Source organism: Triturus cristatus, chromosome 12 (assembly GCF_964204655.1).
Source record: "Triturus cristatus chromosome 12, aTriCri1.1, whole genome shotgun sequence".
In the NCBI taxonomy this organism is placed as follows: Eukaryota; Metazoa; Chordata; class Amphibia; order Caudata; family Salamandridae; genus Triturus; species Triturus cristatus.
Genome location: NC_140595.1, coordinates 122,638,895 through 122,664,877, shown reverse-complemented (window position 1 = coordinate 122,664,877; position 25,983 = coordinate 122,638,895). Strand labels below are relative to the sequence as shown.

General features: G+C 49.1%; 1 protein-coding gene across 1 annotated transcript in view; it reads right to left on the bottom strand.

Moving 5' to 3' along the window:
* TDRD10 (tudor domain containing 10) overlaps nucleotides 1-25,983 on the bottom strand; it is a 404,866-nt gene that overhangs the window by 358,358 nt on the left and 20,525 nt on the right. The window contains exon 3 of the mRNA XM_085637994.1: nucleotides 25,323-25,393. Coding sequence (XP_085494120.1) covers nucleotides 25,323-25,393 — 71 coding nt within the window. The remainder of the gene's footprint in view (nucleotides 1-25,322; nucleotides 25,394-25,983) is intronic.

The window sequence follows — 25,983 nt, the reverse complement described above, 5'->3', positions numbered from 1 at the left end:
GGCTATACCTGCTTTGGAAATGGGGTTGCCCTTGTGTTGTGGAGAAAAGGCAACGAAAAGTTGTTTTGTCTTCCTAAAGTCCTTAGTTCTGTCTATATAGTACATGAGGGCCCTCTTTACATCTAGTGTATGGAGCATTCTCTCAGCGACATTTTGTGGATTTTGAAGGAAAATAGGCAGTTCAATAGTTTGATTCATGTGGAACTGCGATATTACTTTAGGCATGAATTTGGGGTTGGTACGTAGTACGACCCTGTTTGCGTGAACCTGTATGAATGGCTCTTGAATGGTCAGTGCCTGGAGTTCACTAACTCTTCTTAACAAAGTGATTGCTACTAGGAAATCTACTTTCCAGGTGAGGAATTGAATCTCACATGAGTGGAGAGGTTCGAAGGGTGGACCCATTAGTCTGGTGAGGACCAAGTTGAGGTTCCACACCGGTGCTGGTGGGTGTCTTGGGGGAATTACTCGTTAAAGTCCTTCCAAGAAGGCTTTGATGGCAGGCACTCTGAATAAAGAGAGGTGCTGCCTGTTTTGGAGATAGGCTGCTATTGCGGTTAAATGGATACGTATTGAGGTGTATGCCAGATTGCATCGGTATAGGTGTAAGAGGTAACAGATTATGTTTTGAATGGATGCGTCTAGCGGGTTAGTGTTATTGTTGTTGCAGTAAATGACAAACCTCTTCCATTTAGCTGCATAGCAAGCTCTGGTAGTGGGTCTCCTGGCCTCCTGGATGATCTCCATACAGTCAGGTGGCAGGTTTAGGTAGCTAAACTCTAAGACTTCAGGAGCCAGATTGCCAGGTTCAGCTGTTGCGGATCTGGGTGCTGAATTTCGCCATGGCTCTGCGTTAAGAGTGCAGGTTTTATCCGCAGCCTTTGATGCGGCACCACAGAAAGTTCCAGAAAGGTGGTGTACCATGGCTGGCGCGCCCACGTTGGAGCAACTAGGATGAGTGTCAGTGAGTGCTGTCGCAGTTTGCGTGCCACCAGCGGTATTAATGGCGCTGGGGGAAAAGCGTACGCAAATCTGCCGGACCAGTTCATCCATATCGCATTGCCCTGCGACTGTGGATGTGGGAACCTGGCGGCAAAGCTTTGGCATTTTGCGTTTTCGTTTGTGGCGAATAGGTCCATCTCTGGATGACCCCACTGTTGGAAGTACGGTTGGAGTACTGATGGGTGTAGCTCCCACTCGTGCATCTGGTGGCTGTGTCTGCTGAGCAGATCCGCCATCTGGTTGTCCTTGCCTGGGAGGTGTTCCGCCATGAGGAATATGTTCCTCTGAATGGCCCACTTCCACATGTTCTGAGCCAGATGAGACAACTGTGGAGAGTGTGTTCCTCCCTGCTTCTGTATGTAGTACATGGCAGTCATGTTGTCCGTCCGGATCAACACAACTTTGTTGCACAAGTGTACTTTGAATGCCTTCATGGCGAGGAAGATTGCCATCAGTTCCAGAACGTTGATGTGCATCTTCTTTTGTTGTGTCGTCCATAGTCCCTGCACTGTGTAACTGAGTACATGAGCTCCCCATCCCTGGAGAGAGGCGTCCGCTGTCAGTATTATTTGTGGAATAGGCTCTTGGAACGGTCGGCCCTTGCAAAGGTTTTGTGGATTCCACCAATGCAGAGAGTTGTATGCCCGACCTCTCACCAACACTAGGTCTTTTAATTGCCCGTGAGCCCGATTCCATTGACGTGCCAAGCACTCCTGAAGCGGGCGCATATGTAGTCTCGCGTGCGGGAGTATGAAAATGCAGGAGGCCATCATGCCTATCAACTGCATGAACACTCGCGCAGGAAGGGAGTGTTGAGGTTTGAACTTTGAGATCAGCAGTTGCATGCTGTTGATCCTCACTAAATTTGGCTGAGCTGTGGCTGCCAGCGTGCCTATGGTCGCGCCCAGGTACTGTTGTACGTGTGCGGGTTGGAGATGTGATTTTGGGTAATTTAGTGAGAATCCCAGACTGTGAAGAAGGTGAATGGTGAGGGACATGTGGCTGGCACATTGCTGGGCTGACTTTGCCTGAACAAGCCAGTCGTCCAGGTAAGGGTAGACGTGAATGTGTTGTCTCCGTAGATGTGCAGCCACTGTAGCTAGGCACTTGGTGAAAACCCTGGGTGCTGTTGTCACGCCGAAGGGGAGGACTTTGAATTGATAGTGCTGTCCCTGAATAGTGAACCTGAGATATTTCCTGTGTGATGGGTGTATGGGTATGTGGAAGTACGCATCTTTGAGGTCTAGTGTGGCTAGGAAGTCTCCCTGGCTGAGCAGCGGGAGAACCTGCTGTAGAGTGAGCATATGGAAATGCTCTGACAGAATGTAGTGGTTGAGGGGTCTCAGGTCTAGTATAGGTCTGAGCGACCCGTCCTTTTTTGGGATTAGGAAGTACAGAGAGTACACCCCTGTCCCCTGCTGGTTGACGGGCACGACCTCTATTGCACCCTTTTGCAGCATACTTAGCACTTCCTGCTGCAATAATGCTAAGTGCTCTACGGACATAGGACAGTGCTTTGGCGGTATGTTGGGTGGAGTGGAGGTTAATTCGAGACAGTAACCGTGCTGGATAATGTCCCTGACCCACCTTTCTGTGGTGATGGTTTTCCACGTGGACAGGAACCGCTGGAGTCTCCCCCCGACAGGTGTTATGTGGTCGGGGGGAAGGGAGAGGGCGTCACTGTTTGTTCTTGGGTGAGGACCTGGTGTTGCCGTAACCACGTCCCCTGCCCTTGGTGCTGGAGCCACGATATCCACCTCTGTTGGTTTTATCGTAGGTACTCTGTGTGCCCCCTTTAGTGTATTGCTGCTGTGACCCCTGGCCTCTAGCTGCTCCCCTATTCCCGGGGCGACGAAAGGAGCCACTACGAAATGTCTGCGTTTGCAGAGCCCCCATTGACTTCGCAGTGTCAGTGTCTTTCTTTATTTTTTCTAAGGTGGTGTCAACTTCTGGGCCGAATAAGTAGTCGGGGTTGACTGGCTGATTCAGGATGTTGTTTTGAATCTCTGGTTTGAATCCGGAGATTCTTAACCAAGCGTGTCGTCGTAACATGACGCTGGTGTTAATTGCCCTTGCTGCTGTGTCGGCAGCATCCAGTGCGCACTTAATGGATGCGTTGGTAAGAAGTTGTCCCTCTCTGATGAGGAGCTCCGCTGCCTCTTTGTATTCATCTGGCAGATGCTGGAGTAGTGATTCTAGCATGTCGTAGTGTGAACGATCATAGCGGGCCAGGAGGGCCTGTGTATTGGCAATGCGCCAGATGTTTGCTGCTTGAGCTGCAATTCTCTTGCCTGAGGTCTCCAGCACCTTGGACTCCTTGTCTGGGGGAGGAGCATCACCTGTTTGCGAGTGGGCTCGTTTGCGAGCGTTAGCAACCACCATGGAGTCCAGAGGTAACTGACCTCTAATGTACATAGGGTCTCCGGGTGCAGGTTTGTATTTTTTTTCAATCCTGGGGTTTAGCACCCGTGCCCTGGTTGTTTCTATGAAAATGTCCTTTGCAGGTTTAAGAACACCTTTCAACATGGGCAAAGGTTTGACAGTTCTCTCGGAGGAGGCGAAAGTGTCCACTAAGAAGTCTTCCTCAACCGTGTCAGAGTGGAGTTGTACTCCATGATTGGCTGCAGCACGTTCTATGAGGGCATTGAAGGCAGCAGTGTCCTCTGTGGGAGATGTTTTGGCGCCGTAAAGCTGCGTGTCCTGGGCATCTGTTGCGGTACCCTGGTCTGTAGGGTCATCCCATGCTTGATCTGGGTCCTGCTGCTCTTCAGGATCGATATCCCTAGGGTAGGTGGTATCATCACCCATGTAGTCCTCCAGTGCGTCTGTTTCGGAGGGCGTAGGAGAAAAGGACTGGGGATCCTGATAGGAGGTGTGCAAGCGTTCATACAGAACCGGTTCCGACTCTGCTGGCAATTTGTGCTTCAGAGGTATTCTGTAGGAGTCCAAGGCCTTCTCTGGCGTGATCTTCCGTTTGCGGAGCATCAGTCTGCCAGTGTCGGCGTCGATGAATTGTGGCTGTGAAGGCTCAGAAGGTGAGTGTCCAGTAGATGGGGAATTTGTCTGGCGGACACGTGTTCGGATCTCGAACATCTTCGGCGCCGTGGATGGCGGCAAACCAAAAGTGATGTTGGTTGGTGCCGAGGGTGCTTTTGGAGCCTTGTTCGTGTCGGGGCCCGACGTGGATCGGAGGGCTGCCCGTTCCCTGATGCGTTGCAACGACGCCGCGACTTGTCGCACCGAGAACGCCGAAGGTTCTTTGGTGCCGGTCGGTACCGTAGAGGTAGGCGTCGACTGCTTTGGAGCCACAGGGTCATCGATCCGAAGAGAGGTATCAGCGGTCGTCGGAGCCGATGACTTGACGTGTGTCGCCGTTTTTGAAGTGGACTCAGATGGAGCGGCCATTTTGACTTTGGTGGTCGGGGCCGACTGCTTCGGTGCCAGGGGCCGAGGCGCTTTTGTGGGACCGAGGGCCTTCCTTTTAGGGTTGGTACCGATATCCGCTGCAGCGAGTTCGGCGCCGAAATCCCTCTTAGTACGTTCGGAGCCGATGGTCTGTGTCGGCATCGAAGGAGTGGAGGTCTTCGAGGGCTTCGAGCCGATCACTGCCAGTTTCACTTTTGGTTTCGGTGGAACTGGTTCGACGATTGGTTTCGGTTTCGTTGAAGGGAATCCAGTCGTCTTTGGTAATAATGGCTCGTGCTGGATGTTCGAGGCCGGGCCCGAAGGCGGGGCCGAAGAACTTTGGGATTGATCTCGGGTAAGGCCCGGAGGCGATCCCTTGACCTGAGCCGTAGAATGACGCACTTTGACGGCCTCCGTATCGACGGGTAGGCCTGGCTCTTCGCTAGAGCTATCTTCTTCGGCCCCAAAGGCCTCATCGTAGTCTCCTACCTCGTCGACGGCTTCTTCCCTGTGAAAAAGCGCTTCATCGGCGTCTTCCGATCGGGAATCGTGTTCGGAAGCGGGGCTGGAGTTTACTTCTTCCACGCTCTCAACATCCTCATCCTCGGTGCTGAAGATGTTGGACGGGACAGGCACCGATTGCTGCGCTTCTAATCTCGCTGCCCGTCGATTCCAGAGAGTCTTCTTTGATCAGAATCGGGCACAGGCCATACATTTCGATTCGTCGTGATCCGGTGAGAGACATTTGTTGCATACCGGGTGGACGTCGATGTGTGGGTATTTGGCGTGGCATACAGGACACCGTTTGAATGGGGTCCTCGATTCCATCGTCGATGTAAGGTCGATGTTCGGATTAAACGGATCCGAAAAACTGGAAGAAGTTTCTAAACTAATTAAGAAAGCAGTCGATACCGAACGGGAACAGTACCGACAAAAACTAAAGGCCTTTTGGCCTTGAACTAAATTTTCCTAACTTGAGCTAAGATAAGCACATCCGAACCCAATGGCGGAAAAAAACAATCTAAGGATGGAGAAGATGCCGATGCGCACTGTGGTCCAGGGGAGGAGTCACCTATCTCGTGATACTTCGAAGACTCTTCCAGGACAACAACGTGCAAACATCCGGACCCAACACTAGGCGGCGATCTATGCACAGATATGAATTCAGCAGCCCACATGCCTCGAACCTTAGTGTCACACTCCAGCCCATCGTTTTTCACTCACTAAACAACTTTGGACAGAGACTCACAATATTTATCCAGTTCATCCCAAACTGCCAGGTCTGGACCCCTCCAAATAGGAACACAAACAACCCCAGAATGTTTCCGACCTACTTAGGCCTTGTCAGTGAAGTATGATAGAGTCTAATGGCACTGTGAGAAGATTAACCAAGTCTGGGCATACCTGTTGCAACCACAGCTACTCAGCTACTAGTGATCACTTGGGTATCTCTTTATTGTTTTTCACCCACTATACCACTCAAGACTGAGATCACAGTCAAGCAAATCAGCCTTGGTAGTGCTCCAAAAGGAACATTCCAGGCTGAACTATCAGGTCATATCACCTCCAGACGGGAACACATGCAATTTCCGACCCATATAAATCTACTTCGACCTCGTCAGAGAAGGAATATGCTACTTACCAGTATGCATCTGTTCTTGGCATGTAGAGCTGCAGAGCCACTCACTTAGGATTAGATCGCCATCTGGTGTTGGGCTCGCATGATTGCAGGTTGTTGTTGTCTTCGGAAGAAGCCTTTTGGTCACGAGATAGGTGACTCCTCCTCTGGACAACAGTGCGCATGGGCATCCACTCCATCCTCAGATTGTTTTTCGCCATGATGGGAAATGATGGAGTGTATAAGAATAAAGAGAAAGGATGTCCATGTGTAGTGTCTAATTAAGACAATGCTGGAACAGATACAGGTCCCGGGGAGGTGGGTGGGCGTGTGTGGCTCTGCAGCTCTACATGCCAAGAACAGATGCATACTGGTAAGTAGCATATTCCGTTCGAGGCATATGAGCTGCAGATCACACACTTAGGATAGACTATATAGCAGTGTCTCCCCTAGCGGTGGTCACCTGTATCCGTTGCAGCAGTTTGGAATAGAGTTTTTAGGACGGCTTGGCCTACGGAAGCTTGTTGTTTGGATTGCACATCAACACAGTAATGTTTAGTGAAGGTGTGTGTGGTAGACCATGTGGCTGTATGCAAATATCTTCTAAGGGAGTGTTCCCTAAGAATGCCATGGAAGCCCCTATTTTACGTGTGGAGTGCGCTCTAGGGGGGAACTGTAAGAGTGCGTTTAGCTTTTTGGTAACATATTTGGATACATTTAACTATCCACCTGGCTATACCTGATTTTGAAATGGGGTTGCCTTTATGTGGTAGAGAGAAAGCAACAAACAGGTGTTTGGTTTTGCGAAAAGGTTTGGTTCTGTCGATGTAATAAAGCAAGGCTCTTTTAACATCTAAGGTATGAAGGGCTCTCTCAGCTACTGAGTCTGGATTAGGGAAGAAGACTGGCAGCTCGACTGATTGGTTAAGATGGAAAGGGGAAATGACTTTTGGTAGGAATTTTGGGTTTGTCCTAAGAACCACTTTGTTACGATGTAGTTGTCGAAATGGTTCTTCAATAGTTAAGGCCTGTATCTCACTTACCCTTCGCAGGGATGTGATTGCGATAAGGAAAGCCACTTTCCATGTAAGGAATTGCAGTTCGCATTTATGCATAGGTTCAAATGGAGGGCCCATGAGCCTTGTTAGAACAATATTTATATTCCACACTGGGGAAGGTGGTAATCTTGGAGGAATAATTCTTTTGAGACCTTCCATGAAGGCTTTGATGGTTGGTACCTTAAATAGTGACAAGTGTTGTCGATTTTGTAAGTAGGCTGCTAACGCTGCTAGGTGTAGACATATGGAGGAATACGCTAAATTGCATCTTTGCAAGTGTAGTAAATAGCAAATAATGTTTTGGATGGAAGCATCCAGTGGGCGTATATTATTGTTAGTGCAGTAAATGGCAAATCTTTTCCATTTTGCAGCATAACATGCCCTAGTAGTAGGTCTTCTAGCTTCTTTTATGATATTCATACAGTCTGGTGGGAGATTGAGATAACCGAACTCTAAGACTTCAGGAGCCAGATCGCCAAGTTCAGTTGCTGTGGATCTGGGTGTCTGATTTCTCCTTGGTTCTGGGTTAATAAGGCCGGGGAAAGGCGCAGTTTTTGGATGAGGAACTAGCGATAGTTCCAGAAGTGTCGCGAACCAGGGTTGACGTGCCCAAGTGGGAGCTACTAGAATCAGTTTTAGAGATTGTTGTTTGAGCTTGCGTACCACAAGTGGAATAAGTGGGAGAGGCGGAAAAGCGTACGCAAATCTGCCTGACCAGTTCATCCATATTGCATTGCCCTTCGACTGTGGGTGTGGAAACCTGGCGGCGAAGGTTGGGCATTTTGCGTTTTCGTGTCTGGCGAACAGGTCTATGTCTGGTTGGCCCCATTTTTGGAAGAATGGGAGTAGGACTTTTGGGTGTAATTCCCATTCGTGGATTTGCTGCGTCTGTCGACTTAGGAGATCGGCCCCCTGGAAGGTGTTCCGCTAGCAGGTAGATGTTTTGGGGAATTGCCCATCTCCAGATGTTCTGTGCGAGTTGGGACAGTTGAAGAGAATGTGTCCCCCCTGTTTTTGTATGTAATACATGGTCGTCATGTTGTCTGTGCGGATGAGGACAGTTTTGTTCCTTAGATATACCTGAAAGGATTTCAGTGCTAGGAACACCGCTAGAAGTTCTAGGTGATTGATATGGAGCAGTTTTTGTTGAGTGGTCCATCTGCCCTGAGTGGTGTGTTGAAGGAGATGGGCTCCCCACCCTGTGAGAGATGCGCCGGTTGTCAGCACTACTTGTGGAAGAGGCTCTAAGAACGGTCGCCCTTTGGACAGGTTGATGGTGTTCCACCATTTCAGTGAGCGAAGTGAGCGACTGTCCACCAACACCAGATCGGTAAGTTGTCCATGAGCCTGGTTCCACTGTTGTGCTAGACATTCTTGCAAGGGACGCATTTGAAGTCGTGCGTGAGGCACAATGGAGATGCATGACGCCATCATGCCTAACAGTTGCATAAACACTCTTGCTGGAAGAGAGTGTTGAGTTTGAAATTTTAAGATGAGGTTTTGTATGTTGGCTATCCTGTCTGTGCTGGGATAAGCTATGGCCTTGGAAGTATTTATGGTGGCTCCCAGATATTGATGTATGTGGGAGGGCTGCAGTTGAGATTTGAGATAGTTGATGGTAAATCCCAAGTTGTGTAAGGTTTGAATAGTGCGGTGAGTGTGGAGAACGCATTTGTAGAAAGTATTGGCTTTTATGAGCCAATCGTCGAGATACGGGAAGACATGGATTTGTTGTCTCCTGAGGTGCGCTGCCACTACTGCGAAGCATTTGGTGAATAACCTGGGTGCAGTTGTTACTCCGAATGGGAGGACCGTAAACTGATAGTGCTGTCCGTCTACCACAAATCTTAGGTACTTCCTGTGAGCAGGATGCATGGGGATGTGAAAGTATGCGTCCTTGAGGTCCAATGTGGCAAGGAAGTCGTCTTGTTGAAGTAGTGGGAGGACTTGTTGGAGAGTGATCATATGGAAGTGATCTGAGTGTATGTACTGATTTAGTAGTCTGAGGTCGAGTATGGGTCTTAAGGTCTCGTCCTTTTTGGGAATTAGGAAGTATAGAGAATATACTCCTGTACCCTGATGTTGGAGTGGAACTGGTTCTATTGCTTGTTTTTGAAGCAAGGACCGAATTTCCTGTTTGAGGAGTGTAAGATGGTGTGGTGACATTGGACGGTGTTTGGGTGGTATGTGTGGGGGGGTGTTTGTGAGTTCGAGGCAGTAACCAAACTGGATAATTGGTCTTACCCACTTGTCTGTTGTAATGGAATTCCAGACAGGTAGGAACTGTTGGAGTCTTCCCCCGACCGGAGTGGAATGGTCTGGGGGGAGTGGAGGCAAGTCACTGCTTAGTGGCTGGAGAGGTGCGGGTGTTGGTATTGCCCCGACCTCGGCCCTTGGTGTTGTTTCCCCTATATCCTCCTCTAAAATATCCTCTGTTAGGGGATGTTTGTGCGGAGGTTTTGAAAGTGGAAGAGGTGTCTGTTCCAACATTTTTGGAGGCTCCCCTATAGAAGGAGCGTCGAAAGGAGCATCGCGGTTGTGGAGACTGTAATGCTCCCATTGATTTAGCAGTCTCGTTATCTTTTTTCATCTTCTCAAGTGCAGTATCTACTGCGGGCCCAAATAGTTGCTCTTGGTTGAATGGTTGACCAAGTATTGTTGTTTGTACTTCCGGCTTAAAGCCTGAAATACGTAGCCATGCATGGCGTCTAAGTAGTATGCTTGTGTTGACCGCCCTAGAAGCGGTGTCCGCGGCGTCTAGTGAACATTTGATTGATGCGTTAGATATGAGTTTTCCCTCTTGGATGAGGTAATTGGCCTGGGATTTGTACTGATCTGGCAGGTGTTGTAAAAGATCTTCTAACTGATCATAATGAGCCCTATCATATCAGGTTAATAGGGCTTGTGTGTTGGCAATACGCCAATGGTTGGTAGCTTGTGCTGCAACTCTTTTGCCCGAGGCCTTTAATAACTTGGACTCTTTGTCTGGGGGCAGTGTGTCTCCTGTTTGGGAGTTAGCCCGCTTTCTTGCGTTTGAAACTACTAAAGAGTCTAGAGGGAGCTGTGCTTTAATGTACGCGGGATCTTGTGGGGCAGGTCTATATTGTTTTTCAATTTGGGGGTTAAGAACCCTAACTCTGACAGGGTCTTCAAAAATCTCTGTGGCGTGTTTTATGACTCCCCTAATCAAGTTCTGAACTAATTTTTGAGACTGTTTGAATGTGTCTTCTTCGGGTGTATCTGAGTGCATGGTGACGCCATGGAAAAGTGCCGCCCTGTTTATCAGCTGCCCAAACCCTAGGTGGTCATCTGGAGGGGAGGGTTTGGAGGGGTATGTAGTGGGATCAGGAATATCATGTAAAGGGTAAGCCCAGTCATCAAAGGGTGCCGTATCCGGGAGTGTGAAAGGATCATTAGGGTCATCCGGATCACCCCCTCCCCCTAAGTCATCATCATCATCCTATGGAGGTGGTGTATGTGAAGGAGATGGTAGAGGAGAAGGAGATGGGGGCAGGGGGGGGTGGGATGAGAGGTGATATAGAAGAGGAAGGACGAATGGGTGAGGTGGTGAAGTCCTCCTTTATGGGAGCTGGAGGAGGTGTTGTGTCCAGCTTCCTTTTCTTGTATGGCACAGCGGTGACATGTCCGGTTTTTGGATTGATATAAATCCTTTTTTGCGTGGGATCAGGACGAAAAAGTTCTTCATTGTCGAAAGTGGCTTTGGTGCCGACTTTTTCGGTTCCGATCTATGTTTTGGATGATCGGTAGTCTTTTTGGACTTTAGACAGTCTTTTCGGTACCGATGATGGTTTCGGTGCCGATGATGATTTCGGTGCTGAAGAACGTTTCGGTGCCGGTGGAGATTTCGGCCTCGATGGTTTCGGAGCCTGCTTCGGTGCCGAGAGGTGTTGAGTCTTCGGTGCCGAAGGTATTGTGGGCACAATAACATGTGGTTTGCTCGAGCCCGAGCCACCTGTAGGCTTATATTTCTTTGGAGCCGAGGGCGGGGCTTCTGAAGACAATTTTCGGTCACGACTGGGGCCAGCTGGCGGAGACTTGACCAATGCCTTTTTTGGGGGGGTTGGGGGTAGGGGCACTGGTACTCACTCGTTGCCCCGGAGTTATGAGGTCATCAGAATCGTCCGCTTCGGATACGATCTGGAGGTCTTCGGAATCGTCTTCCGGGACATCCTGGGCAAAGATGTCCTCTGGTTCTGGAGCTGGTCTGGCCATGATATGGCGTCGAGCTCTTTGGTCCCGGATGGTTTTCTTGGATCGGAATGCGGCGCAGGCTGGACAGCTGGATTTGTTATGTTCCGGCGAGAGGCACAGGTTGCAGACCTCGTGGTGGTCACTGTGGGGGAACTTTGCTCCACATTGGGGGCATTTTTTAAAAGGTGTCCTTTCCATGAGCCGTATCCGGAACCGGTCCGATTGGATATCGACGTCGAGTTCTAAAGGTTTTTCGTTTCGAAAGCTGGATTTTCAGAAGTTTCCAGCCGGAGTGGAAAAGTTCATCCAAACCCAATATCGGAAAAAAACAATCTGAGGATGGAGTGGATGCCCATGCGCACTGTTGTCCAGAGGAGGAGTCACCTATCTCGTGACCAAAAGGCTTCTTCTGAAGACTACAACAACCTGCAATCATCCGAGCCCAACACCAGATGGCGATCTTATCCTAAGTGTGTGATCTGCAGCTCATATGCCTCGAACATATCATTTAAATCCTATGGCACATTGAGCACGTATAGAAAATCAAAAGGAACTAGCCCCACAGTCAAGGGGGATATGTGTATGTAGATATGAAGAAACAGAATAGTCTCTTTAATCAAGGGAAACCATTTAGGTTTTTAAGAAAGGCCTCACCCACCAACCTAGTTGATGGCATGCTTCATCATCGGCCCCCACTCGGGGTACCGAATGTACCCCAAGTGTGCTGCGACGCCTGCAATTGCAGCGGAGCTGGTTTATTGTCAAGGTGAGTGTGCAGTGATGGTGTAGTGCGTGTATATTTAAAAGCTGTCCCTCTGGTCCCAAACACCAATTAGAATTATTTAATAATGGGCCATGGGCAGCATTAAAAAGAGGCAGGGGATGGCTAAGGAGGTATCAATGGCCGCCACCATCCAGTGGGGTCAACATGTTTCAGCCAGTGCCTGGAAACTGGGGCTGGCTTTCATCAGGACCAAGAAAGTGGAAGGTGAGAGGACAGGTCTAACAGAGTGTGTATAGCTGTCTATGTGCGGCGCACGCTAAGGTGCCTTAACTGGCAGAGGGGGTATTCCTCTTATTTCCAATCCTGTGGGAGGGAAAAGACAAACATACACAAAACATACCACATATAATGTTAGCCTCAAGCAATATCAAGTAACATGGTATACTGCGGTGGAGGTGCAGAGCGGTACGGCACGTGAGGCCGCATCAAAAGCGTGCTATAAGTGGCGGTGCACGCTAAAAATACGCAGTAATGTGTCAAGTGGCTCAAGGACACGGTAAAAACATGGTGAACAAAAAAACTAGAATGAACCCATGAATGCTTACACCAAAGATTAAAGGGACAGGCTCCATGAGTCAGGAGTAGGGGTATTCTGTCACAGCTACCATCTGGACAGGGTAAAAAAGAGAGAGAAAGGGACCAAAAGAGGGGGAAGTAAATAAACTTAACCGGCAAAGGAATCAAAGCCGGTCAGAGATTAGATCCCACTTACTTGTAGCTGACAGAGCTCATACCGCAATCCTGTGTGGCCTCTCGCCGACTCAGTGGTTGGAAATGAGCAGAGGAAGCGGAGGCTTAAATAGCACACCCGCCAAGATAGCGCTCAGGTGTGGGGAGCAGCTGTAGGCAATTAACAGGCAGGTGTCTGCAAAAAAAGAAGGAAACAGAAGACAGACACACAGAGACCGGTAAAATACCGGGCAAAAAGAAAAGAAAGACTAAAAGGACTAATAAGACCAGCACGGCACACAGAAGGTGTGTAACCGCGCATCGGCAGTGAAGTGCTGCTCGCACATGCCAAGCAATGTGGCGAGTGTATTATGCGCATAAGCAGAGAGGCCAATAGCCGGGGGTAAATCGCGCACGTGACCGACAAAGGGGCATGTATGTGTGGTTCATGGGCAGTGCCTCCAGAGTGGGTAAGGAGTAGCGCGAAGTTACTTATGTCAACTACAAATCACAGAAGAAGTCAAAAGTGAAACCAAATATAAAAATAAAAATAAAATAAAATAAATAAAGCAGAAGAAGCGCAAGTGTGGAGGGACGTTCTTAATTATTCAGGGAATTCCAAGGTATCTGGTCATTGAGACCTTCCACATGGGTGGACAGAAGGTATACCCAGCGTTGCTCCTCGTCAAGAAGAAACTTCACCATGTTATCATGGGTAGGGTTAAATTGTTCAATCACAGTCCAGTACATGTCATTGGGGGTATGACCCCGTTGAACAAGTTACTTACCTTCGGTAACGATGTATCTGTAAGAAACATTAGTTAGTTAGATTCCTCACCTTAGAATATCCCCAGGCGTCAGACTGGATCCGGAAGATTTTTCGTCAGCAATAACCCTTGCGCGTCGCTAGGCGTCGTCTGCGGCTCCGCGTCCGTCGTCGTGCGCCGGAATGACGTCTGAGTACTTAGACGCCGCCCTCGCGCGCTGACGTCAGTTCTTGTACATAGCTTTCCGCGCCAGGAACGCCGAGCCATGCAAGAGACCGACACTGGTGCCAAAAATAAAATCTAAGGGCCTGAAAAGGATACCCTTAACCCTAGATGTCAGTTCGCAGAACGGGGAGGATGGGTGGGTCGGTGAGGAATCTAACTAACTAATGTTTCTTACAGATACATCGTTACCGAAGGTAAGTAACTTGTTCATCTGAAAGAAACACGTTAGTTAGATTCCTCACCTTAGAATAGATACCCAATCAATACCATCCCCGGTGGTGGGTCTGCGAACCAAGATCACACCAGAAAGTCCTGGAGGACAGAACGGCCAAAGAAGCCATCCCTCCGGACTTGGCTGTCAAGGCAATAATGCCTGGCAAACGTGTGTAGCGAAGCCCACGTCGCCGCCTGACAGATGTCCTGCAAAGGGACACCCCGTCCCAAAGCAGTAGTAGCCGCTGTGGCCCGAGTAGAATGGGCGCGGAGCCCAACAGGAGGGTCCTTTTTTGCCAAGGAATAGCAAATTTTGATGCACAAAACGACCCACCGAGAGATGGTCCGTTTGTGCACAGCTTTCCCCTTCTTAGCACCCACATATCCAACGAAAAGTTGGTCGTCCACCCGGAACTGCTTTGTGCGGTCTAGATAAAAGGAGAGCGCACGTTTTGGGTCCAGACGGTGGAGCCTCTCTTCCTCTTTCGAAGGATGCGGAGGCGGAAAAAAGGTGGGCAAGGTGACAGACTGCCCAAGATGAAAGGGGGTCACCACTTTCGGAAGAAAGGAGGGACGAGGCCGAAGGACAACCTTGTCCGGATGAACAGAGAGAAAAGGAGGCTTGGAAGATAAAGCCTGGAGCTCACTCACCCGTCTAGCCGAGGTGATGGCTACCAGAAAAACAGTCTTAAGCGTCAGCAGACGAAGAGGACAATTATGAAGAGGCTCAAAGGGAGCGCACATTAGAAATGTGAGAACAAGATTCAAGTCCCACTGAGGCATTACAAAAGGGACAGTAGGGAACGTGTGAGTAATGCCTTTTAGAAAGCGTGTAACTACAGGGGACTTGAAAAGAGAAGGCTGATCAGGAAGCCGTAGGAAGGCAGAGATAGCAGCAAGATAACCTTTCAAGGTGCCCAGGGCAGAGCCCTGCCGGGTCAAAGAAAGAACAAAGAGGAGAACCTCAGAAAGAGGGGCGGAAAGGGGATCCACAGCCTTTGCTGTGCACCATGCCACAAATTTGTTTCACCAGCAGGCGTATACCGTCTTTGTGGAAGGACGCCTGGCTGCCAGAATGATATCACAGACTTCAGGAGGCAAGTCAAATGGCATCAACTGCCGCCGCTCAATCTCCACGCATGGAGGTGGAGGCTGGACAGGTTCGGGTGGAGGACCGTCCCCTGCTGCTGCGACAGAAGATCCTCCCGAAGGGGCAGACGTATCGGAGGATCGGTCAACATACTGAGTAGCTCGGGATACCAGTACCTTCGTGCCCAATCCGGAGCCACCAAGATGACTTGGGCCCGGTCGCGCTTGATCTTCTTCAGCACTCTGGGCAGAAGTGGTATAGGCGGAAAGGCGTACAACAGACCGCAACTCCACTCGCGACGAAAAGCGTCGCCGAGCGAGTGCCGCCTTGGAAATTCCAACGCGCAGAACTGCTGACATTGCGCGTTCTCTTCGGTGGCGAATAGATCTAACCAAGGCTCTCCCCACTGCTGAAAGAGACCTTGTGCCACCTCGGAGTTCAGACGCCATTCGTGATCCATCATGCACCAGCGGCTGAGTTCGTCTGCTCTGGCGTTCAGAGAGCCCGCCTGGTGTTCCAGCCATGTCCAGAGGCGCTGAGCCTCCTGACAAAGGGTCCACGACCCCACCCCGCCCTGTTTGTTGCAATACCACATGGCGGTGGTGTTGTCCGTGAACACCTGCACGACACTTCCCCTGACAGAAGGAAGGAAGGCTTTCAGTGCAAGTCGGATCGCTCTCAACTCCAACAAGTTGATGTGGAGGCGAGACTCCGCCGGAGACCAGAGGCCTCTGATCTCCGCCTCTCCCATATGGCCACCCCATCCCAGGAGGGACGCATCCGTCACTACGACATGCTCCGGTTGGGGAAGGGAGAGGCTCTTGCCCGCGACCCAATCGCGGTCCGTGAGCCACCACTGCAACTGCTGTGCAGTGCCCTCCGAGATCAAGACACGGTCGGAGAGGTTGCCGTGATGCTGGGCCCACTGAAACTTCAGGTCCCACTGCAGAGCCCGCATGCGCCGCCTGGCGTGATGCACTAGTAGGATGCAGGAGGCCATCAGCCCCAGAAGCCGCAACACTAGCCTGACCGAAACCCAGGATAGAGGCCGAAAGATGGGAATCAGGGCCTGAATATCCGGGACCCGCTGTTCCGGCGGATAGACCCGGAACTGCGCCGAATCGAGAACCGCTCCGATGAAGAGGAGCTTTTGAGAGGGACTCAGGTGTGACTTCGGCACGTTGATGGAAAACCCCAGCAAATGCAGGAGATCCGCCGTAGTCTGGAGGTGGGAGACGACTTCCTGGGGCGAGCCCGCCTTCAACAACCAGTCGTCGAGATAGGGGAAGACTGGAACCCCTGATCTGCGCAGATGAGCTGCGACCACCGCCATCACTTTCGTGAACACCCGAGGGGCACTGGTGAGGCCGAAGGGGAGCACGGTGAACTGAAAATGCTCCTGGCCCACCGTGAACCGCAGGTAACGCCGGTGGGCCGGCAGGACGGGGATGTGGAAATATGCGTCCTGCAAGTCCAACGCTACCATCCAGTCTCCAGGGTCGAGGGCAGCTAGAACCTGAGCCAACGTCAAAATTTTGAACCGCTCCTTCTGGAGGAAGGCATTGACGTTCCAGAGGTCCAAGATAGGGTGTAGGCCCCCTTTGCCCTTCTTGGGAACCAGAAAGTAGTGGGAATAACAACCACGACCTACTTCTGGGCTCGGAACGCGCTCGACGGCCCCCTTGGCCAAGAGGGCCGAAACTTCCTCGTGGAGAAGATTCAAATGATCCCCCGAGATACAGTGGTGCTGCGGTGGCATGGCTGGAGGGGTCGTCTCGAAGGGGAGGGAGTAGCCCCTTCGGACGATTTGCAGCACCCACCTGTCCGATGTGATGGACCGCCAGTGGAGCAGGTGATGGCGAACTCTGCCGCCCACTGGCGTGGAATGGGCCTGAAAGCTCGGACTAGGAAGGCTTTGAGGCGGATGCTGCCGGGGTGGATGTGGGCTGACCGCGTCGTCCTCCGGAACCGCCTCGGCGGAAACCACGTCCGCGACCCGCGCAGGTTGGTTCTGCGGCTGGTGGCTAGGCGTACGTGAGGAGGCACCCCTTCCTTGGCCACGAAAGGCGGAAGTTTGCGACCGCGGGACCGAGAGGCCCAAGGACTTGGCCGTAGCCCGGGAGTCCTTAAAGCGATTCAGCGCACTGTCCGCTTTCTCACCAAAAAGGCGAGTGCCATCAAAGGGCATGTCCATGAGAGTGCTCTGGACATCCCCCGAAAAAGACGTGGACCGCAGCCCGGCGTGACGTCTAAGCGCCACCGTGGTAGAAATCGCCCTACCCAGCGAGTCCGTAGTGTCTAGCCCACATCTGATAGCATGTCGCGCTGCATCCCTCCCATCGGCCACAGCCTGGGTAAGTCGAGTCTGGGCCTCCTCCGGACACAGGGGCAGCACGTCCTCCACCGTATCCCACAGAGAGTGGGAATAACGGTCCAAAAGACAGGCGGTGTTCAAGGACCGCAGGCCCAAACTAAGGGAGGAGAACAGCTTTTTGCCAAACTGTTCCAGCCTCTTGGAATCCCGGTCCGGCGGAGCGGTCGGGAAGGAGGATTGGGAGGTAGAAGCCTGGATAACCAGGCTCTCGGGGGTGGGGTGTTGGGACAGAAAACTGGGGTCGCCCGGGCAGGGCGGTGGCGCCTGGCAACGTTCCTGTCTACAGGAGGAACTGTGGAGGGTTTGGACCAGGTGCCCTGCAGAACGTCAATGAGGGCCTCATTGAATTGCAGCAGAGGCTCAGTGGAGCTTGCTGCAGACTGAAGCACCTCAGTGAGGACGTTAGTCCTCACAGCCACGGCAGGCAGCTCGAGCCCAAGGGCTGCGGCCGCCTTGCGCAGCACCACAGAGAAAGCAGCACCCTCCTCCGAAGCCACAGTCGGAGGAGAGATGAATCCAGTGTCTGGTGAGGTATCCAGACCACTGGCCTCCCCCAGTTCATCTGCCCAGTCCTGTGACAGCTGAGCCTGAACGGCCATAGGGTCCTCGGACCCCTCCCAGTCGCCCCAGTCATCCGATTCCTGGTAAACAGGAGGAAGGATCGGAGCCGGACGGTACACATAATGTGTCTCTAACGGCGCCGAACGCGGCGTCCATTGACGCCGTAACGGCGCCGGGTCCGGAGCGGGGCTGAACTGGGGCTCGACGCCGAGCGGAGCCGGAGGTGGAACCGGTGTCGACGCCGGCGGAGGAGGCGTGACGAGGTCGACCGGCGTCGGCGGGGACTCGGGGACGAGTCCCGCGGGCTCTTGCGGCGTAGAGGCCGGAGCCGCCGGCATGCAAGGTTGCCCAGTCGGGTCCGCGGGGCCCGAAGGCGCGCCAGCAGGCGTCGACGGCGGAGCCAGGTTCCTCATGGCCGAGAGGAAGGCACTGACTTCCGCCGGCGTCGCGTCAGTCCCAGGGACCGGCGGGTATGGGGACTTGCGCGGCGCCTGCGGCTCCGCTGGAGCCACGGGGGTGGAACCACCCTGACCCTCGGCCGAGTCGCGCGACCGGCGAGGGGAGTCCGAAGAGCGGTGTCGCCTCTTGGACTTCTTGGAGTGCTTCAACTTACCCGAAGACTTGGAGCCAGACGATCGATGATGACGTCGGCTGCGGCTCCACGTCCGATCCTTGGACCTCCTCCTGGACCGGGATCGAGAGGGGCGCGGAGCCGAGTGGCGAAGCTCGAGAAGCTTACGGGACCGCTCCCGTCTAGCCTTCGAGGTCAGGGCCTTGCAGTCCGAACACGACTCCGCGTCGTGGTCGAGGCCCAAACAGTAAAGGCACCGGCGGTGATGATCCGTAACCGACATCAAGCGGTTGCAGTCAGCACAGGCTTTAAAACCAGGCATCCTACCGGCACCGGAGTCGATCGACAAGATCAAAAAGGATCAAAAAACTTAGTCAAAAAAGACTAAAAGGGGTAGCTCTCCCGGATCTGCGCTTACTGGCGCGGAAAAAAGAAGAACTGACGTCAGCGCGCGAGGGCGGCGTCTAAGTACTCTGACGACGTCATTCCGGCGCACGACGCCGACGACTGACGCGGAGCCGCAGACGACGCCTAGCGACGCGCAAGGGGTATTGCTGACGAAAAATCTTCCGGATCCAGTCTGACGCCTGGGGATATTCTAAGGTGAGGAATCTAACTAACGTGTTTCTTTCAGATCAGCGTAGCGGCTGGTCAATTTTCTCATTGTTTTTTTGCAACTAATTGTGCTGCGGTGTTCCACAATCCTTAGCCTCACTTTTCGAGTAGTCATGCCAATGTACCTTGCTACTCCCAGACACTTTATCATTCAGTGTGCAACCCTAGCGCTGAAAGAAAACTTTTTTGAGTACGAAGGCAAGATATACTTACAAACCAACGGTACCAGCATGGGTAGTGTTTTCGCTCCTAGCGTGGCGGGTTTATACGTATATCACTTTGAACTTACGCACATCCTGGGCAACACCAATCCATTCAGTTCTAATATTAGACTGTGGCGTCGCTACATCGATGACATCCTCCTCATATGGAGGGGCTCCACAGAGATGTTGCTTGCCTTTACCACCTGGCTCAATGCCCGGGACACCTTCTTAAGGTTCACCCATACAGCCAGTCCCGACTCTTTGGACTTCCTTGACCTGACTATTAGGAGCGAGAACAGCGTTCTCACCACCACCACCACTTTCCATAAACCCACTGCCAAGAACTCCTTGCTACACTTCAACAGCTTTCACCCCAGACCGCTGCGGGAAAACCTACCATTTGGCCAGTTTCTCCGCCTCCGCAGAAACTGTAGCTCTACTACCGATTACAAACACCAAGCGGCTGACCTGTCAGTGAAGAAACAACAGAGGGGCTACCCACGCAAGGTTGTTGAAACAACGAATAAAAGGGCTCGCAACCAAAACCGTGATGCCCTGTTGGAAGACTACGCCAAGGCGGAGTCCACTGCCCCCCTCACCTGTGTTACCACCTTCAATACTGCCAGCAATCAAGTGATGAAGATCATTAGAAAAAACTGGATTATCCTGAATACTGGTACTAGAAACTGGGATCCACCTCTATTTGCACACAAACTAGCTACCAGCTTAAAAGATCGCCTGGTCTCTAAATGGCCTAAACTCAAAGAACCTATCCGCAACACTATCTGCGACAGTTGGGGCCGCCCCAAAGTCACTGGCCACTACCCTTGTGGGGATTGCAGCATCCGTCATCTGACTAGACCATTCAAAAACCTGGACTTGGAACCAGGCAAGGTGTGCTACCAACAAAAACACACTAACTGTAACTCCACACATGTGGTATACGCTGAACGGGGTCATACCCCCAATGACATGTACTGGACTGTGATTGAACAATTTAACCCTACCCATGATAACATGGCGAAGTTTCTTTTCGACAAGGAGCAACGCTGGGTATACCGCCTGTCCACCCATGTGGAAGGTCTCAATGACCAGATACCTTGGAATACCCTGAATAATTGAGATCGTCCCTCCACACTTGCGCTTCTTCTGCTTTATTTAATTTATTTTATTTTTAGATTTGGTTTCACTTTTGACTTCTTCTGTGATTTGCAGTTGACATAAGTAACTTCGCGCTACTCCTTACCCACTCTGGAGGCACTGCCCATGAACCACACATACATGCCCCTTTGTCGGTCACGTGAGCTATTTACCCCCGGCTATTGGCCTCTCTGCTTATGCGCATAATACACTCGCAACATTGCTTGGCATGTGCGAGCTGCACTTCACTGCCGATGCGCGGTTACACACCTTCTGTGTGACGCGCTGGTCTTATTAGTCCTTTTAGTCTTTCTTTTCTTTTTGCCCGGTATTTTACCGGTCTCTGTGTGTCTGTCTTCGGTTTCCTTCTTTTTCTACAGACACCTGCCTGTTAATTGCCTGCAGCTGCTCCCCACACCTGAGCGCTATCTTGGCGGGTGTGCTATTTAAGCCTCAGCTTCCTCTGCTCATTTCCAACCACGGAGTCGGAGAGAGGCCACAGAGGTTTGCGGTATGAGCTCGATCAGCTACAAGTAAGTGGGATCTAATCTCTGACCGGCTTTGATTCCTTTGCCGGTTAAGTTTATTTACTTCCCCCTCTTTTGGTCCCTTTCTCTCTCTTTTTTACCCTGTCTAGATGGTAGCTGTGACAGAATAACCCTACTCCTGACTCATGGAGCCTGTCCTTTTAATCTTTGGTGTAAGCATTCATGGGTTCATTCTAGTTTTTTTGTTCACCATGTTTTTACCGTGTCCTTGAGCCACTTGACACATTACTGCGTATTTTCTGCGTGCACCGCCACTTATAGCACGCTTTTGACGCTGCCTCACGTGCCGTACCGCTCTGCACCTCCACCGCGGTATACCATGTCACTCATGTTACTTGATATTGCTTGAGGCTAACATTATATGTGGTATGTTTTGTGTAGGTTTGTCTTTTCCCTCCCACAGGATTGGAAATAAGAGGAATACCCCCTCTGCCAGTTAAGGCGCCTTAGCGTGCGCCGCACATAGACGGCTATACACACTCTGTTAGACCTGTCCTCTCACCTTCCACTTTCTTGGTCCTGATGAAATCCAGCCCCAGTTTCCAGGCACTGGCTGAAATATGTTGACCCCACTGGACGGTGGAGGCCATTGATACCTCCTTAGCCATACCCTGCCTCCTTTTAATGCTGCCCATGGCCCATTATTAAATAATTCTAATTGGTGTTTGGGACCAGAGGGACAGCTTTTAAATATACACGCACTACACCATCACTGCACACTCACCTTGACAATAAACCAGCTCCGCTGCAATTGCAGGCTTCGCAGCACACTTGGGGTACATTCGGTACCCCGAGTGGGGGCCGATGATGAAGCATGCCACCAACTAGGTTGGTGGGTGAGGCCTTTCTTAGAAACCTAAATGGTTTCCCTTGACTAAAGAGACTATTCTGTTTCTTCATATCTACATACACATATCCCCCTCGACTGTGGGGCTAGTTCCTTTTGATTTTTTACATTTGTAATCAGGGGAATTGAACCAGCTTCCTTTTTTCCTCTCTCTCTCTTTGATTTATATAACATTGAGCACGTACCCATGTGAGGTCATACCAGATGCACTTAAGGAGACTACTTTAACAAACAACAAGGTGATGGAAGGAATGGAAAATTAACCTCTACCACTGGTGTTCTCTTGGACCCTACTTCAGTCCATCATTGTTTGTCACACCAGACAGAGACCATGAGGTTGATTTAGAGATTGGATCTCAAAGGTTGAGTCAGTTAAGGGGGGGAAGGGAGTACTTTACCCCTATCATACCGAGGGTCCTCCACACATCAAATTTAAAGTTGTCCACCAGCCCCGTTGACAACTTTTGAAAATTGTCAGGAACCGCAATGACAGCAGTTCTGTCAATGTATTAAAAGTTTGATGTACGATCCCATCAAAATGATTGTACCATCCATCAAAATTTCAAACATGTTTTAGTGGTTTAAAAAAAAAACAACCTCCAAGTGGGACTTTGTTTTTTGGAAAACTAAAACTAATGACTCTCACACTATAGGAGATGTCACTGATTGTTCTGGGGTCATTAAACCTCGTTTTTCATGGCGGTAATGGGGAGCAAAAACTGGCAATTTGACCACCCACTCTAAATTCGGCAGATGGTCAAATGGGAAACCTCTGATGGCCTGTACTCCGTCAGCAGATCGAAGGAGTATGTCAGAGATGGAGGGTCTCCATGGTTGACATACTTAGGGTCCGACAGTCTGTAAATCAATAGTTGCTCCACCAAACTCCAAATCAACCCTCAGGTTTGAGCTAATATTGTTTCTTTGGATTTGTTGATTTGTTCAAACCTTTGCACAACTTGATTGTTGTAATGCCCGTAGTTTTAAAAAGTTAATAAACCAATGCAATTACAGGACTCGAAAAATCCACTCACCTACTCCCAATGTCAAGTGAGATTTTATCAGGTCGAGCTATTTTTAGCATTTATTCGATCTTGCTGGCGAGTTAATTTAAATTGAAAGGAATAGGTGTTTTGTTAATTCATAAAGTGAATGAGGAATAAAGAGGCTTTTAAATCTTGTTTTTGTCTTGACACATTTGCTGACTGAGGCCTTTAAATCTGGTTTTTGCCTTGAAACATTTGCTGTCTGTTCAAGGACAGAGGTCAAATGTCGGTTTCTCTTTTTTTTAACTAATTGTTGCTGATCTGTTCCTGGAAATGGTTTTTACTTTTTCTTTCCCTTATAGTTATTCCTTTTTGTCAAGTGAGTAACTGACAATAATTATGAAACAAAAGGTTACATGTAAAACGTCAGTTTTTTTCTAATACAATATTTAAACAGCCTGTAAATGAATAGTGCAGTCATTTCAAAATATATCAGGAATTTTGAAATAACTTTTTTGTAATTCAGAAGTGTGATTCAAACAAAGATTGACTTAGGAGCAAAACTAATCACAACATATTAGGTGATGTGCAGATAACATATTTGCACAAACTTGATTTCCAGACATTGTACACAATATAGTTTTAAAAACACATGTCAGTGGGAAATTCTGTGAGCATTTCAATGTAAAATCTGCTTATTGCAAAAGAGTGTGCTGCTACCTCATGCTTTAGTTATGTATTTATTAAGGATGTATGACATTACAACGCAACTTCCATTACAACACATAGTTTTACAACACCGTTTTTACAACGCAACTTCCATTACATAGCATGCTATTACAACGCAAGCCATTACAATGCATGTACCATTACAACGTAAGTTACTATTAAAACACCGCTGGGTGCTTATCTCAGGGAAGGTGCTGGTCTGTGAGGCATATGCGTTATAATGGAATTTGTACTGTATTAGCTGTGTTGTAAAGGCATTGCGTTGTAAAGGCATTGCGTTGTAATGCCTGCGTTGTAATGGAGTAACTGAGGCAAGTCAGCGTTCATGTGTATCCTATATGTGGCTAGATTTTTATTATATATGGAGCAAAAGTTTAGTCTATTAAACCAAACAAGAGTTTTCTGTAAAGCAGGCATGCTGAACTCGCGTATTTGAAGTTGCTCTCAAATGTGATAAAGAAGAAAATGGTGTCTCACTGAATTAAAATACTTGCCCAGGATCACATCATTTGAAACCAGTTTATGGGTCAAGGGCATTATAATTAGGTCAAGTATATTTTTTATGAGATTTTTCGAGGCCTGAATTATATAATTTCTTACATTAGGGCATACATACAGAATGTGAAAGATGTTTTAATGCTATTTCATCACTACCTTTTAAAAGACTTTCACTGTGGGTCAGTGACTGTCCTATAATTATTTTAGACTGATTTAAACCAAACTCGTTGGTGTACCACTACTCATGAACTGATGCAAGTGAGGACTTTCCTAAATGTTGCAACATCAGTAAACATATGGTTCAATTAACTTGCTTAGTTATATTTTTTTAAACATATTCTTAGCTTTTGCGCAGAGATTGTCAGCTTCCAGATTTTAGGGTTGGACACTGCTTTGATAGTGTGTCGATTCAACTACTTTTATCATTATTTTATTCACCACACAATGTTGTAAAAATAACTGAAAAAATGTTAAACGCTAAAATGTTGTGCAATGTAGTTAGTTTCCTTATAAGGTGGCACTATCCGCATCCATATACATGCACAATTGCCTCAAGGAGACAAGTGTTAGATTAAAACATACGTGTTATGGTTGGAATAAGAGGGGCATTCCTTACATGATGATAAAGAACATTTTGGGTGCCATCTACTTAGCTTCCATCTTTTTTAAAACAATTTTCTAAAACATTTAGATTTTTTTTTAAAAACCCACGTATATTAAACAATATATTATAACTAGATGATAAAGCCATGGGTTGCGTCTGAACAAAATAATTAACTCGTACAATATGCCACATAATAACCATCTGTCAGGTCACTGAATTTACCCAGTGTTTTTGCGTAATGTGGTTACCTTTTGACACATAATTTCAGAGGCCCTGCAGAAGGGATGGAAAAGTGAGCGATAGAATGTGGAAAACAGAACTAAAGACAGATTCAGAATTCTCAAATTCTACCTTCTTAAAGCATTATTTATCCGGTTTTAAATAGACTACACCGAAAAGATTTGCGATCAGACATTGATGCGGTTCATGACATCCACTTGCACACTATCAAAAATGAAATGTAAATGCTCTTTAATTGGTGGCTCCCCACAGGAGTAAACAAAACATCTGGGCATACATTTAATGAGAGATGGATGAAGTGTAGGGGGGCATCCAGGGTTCAGATAAACAAGAGAGAAAAGGAGGTGCACAACTACTCCTTACTTGAGCCTTTCTGTGGTTCATATTTCTTGTCCTTAGTTTGCTTGAAGAACTCGTGATCATGGTTAACGGACCTGTAAAGGGGACAAACCACTAATACCAACTTCTTTCTTAAAAAATGTATTTGCATTAGAGAATAAGTAAACTGTTTTAGTTTTGGATAGTGAGCCTGAAAATTAATGTGTTTCTAAAGAGTTGGATTAAGCCTACAGGGAACCATGATTTCACACAAGATTGCAACATCTGAAGGGAGTACCTGAGGCACAGTTCAAGACTACTATTTTCCTACAATACAGTTCAAGGCATAGTTCAAGAACACTAACTTTTCTACAAGACAGGACAACTCCAATGTTCCATGATGAGCACAGTCAATTAAGAGAGCTTATAAAAGAAAAGACACACGTGGGTAATAAACTGTAAGTTTAAGATCAATGCTTAATTTGAGCCAGTGGTTTACGGTGCTCGGCACCGGCACTTAATTGTCAACACTGGCACTTTTGATAGTCTGCTATGTGGTGGTGCGGTTTGTCTAATTTAGAAATTAGCACAATGATAGTAGTTTATTAATTAAACATACTTAACAGTGACTAATACCTGCCGCCCAAACCATTCTTCTAGCTTTTTGGGCCTGGAATAGTCAAACTGTCACACTTTTAGGGTGTGA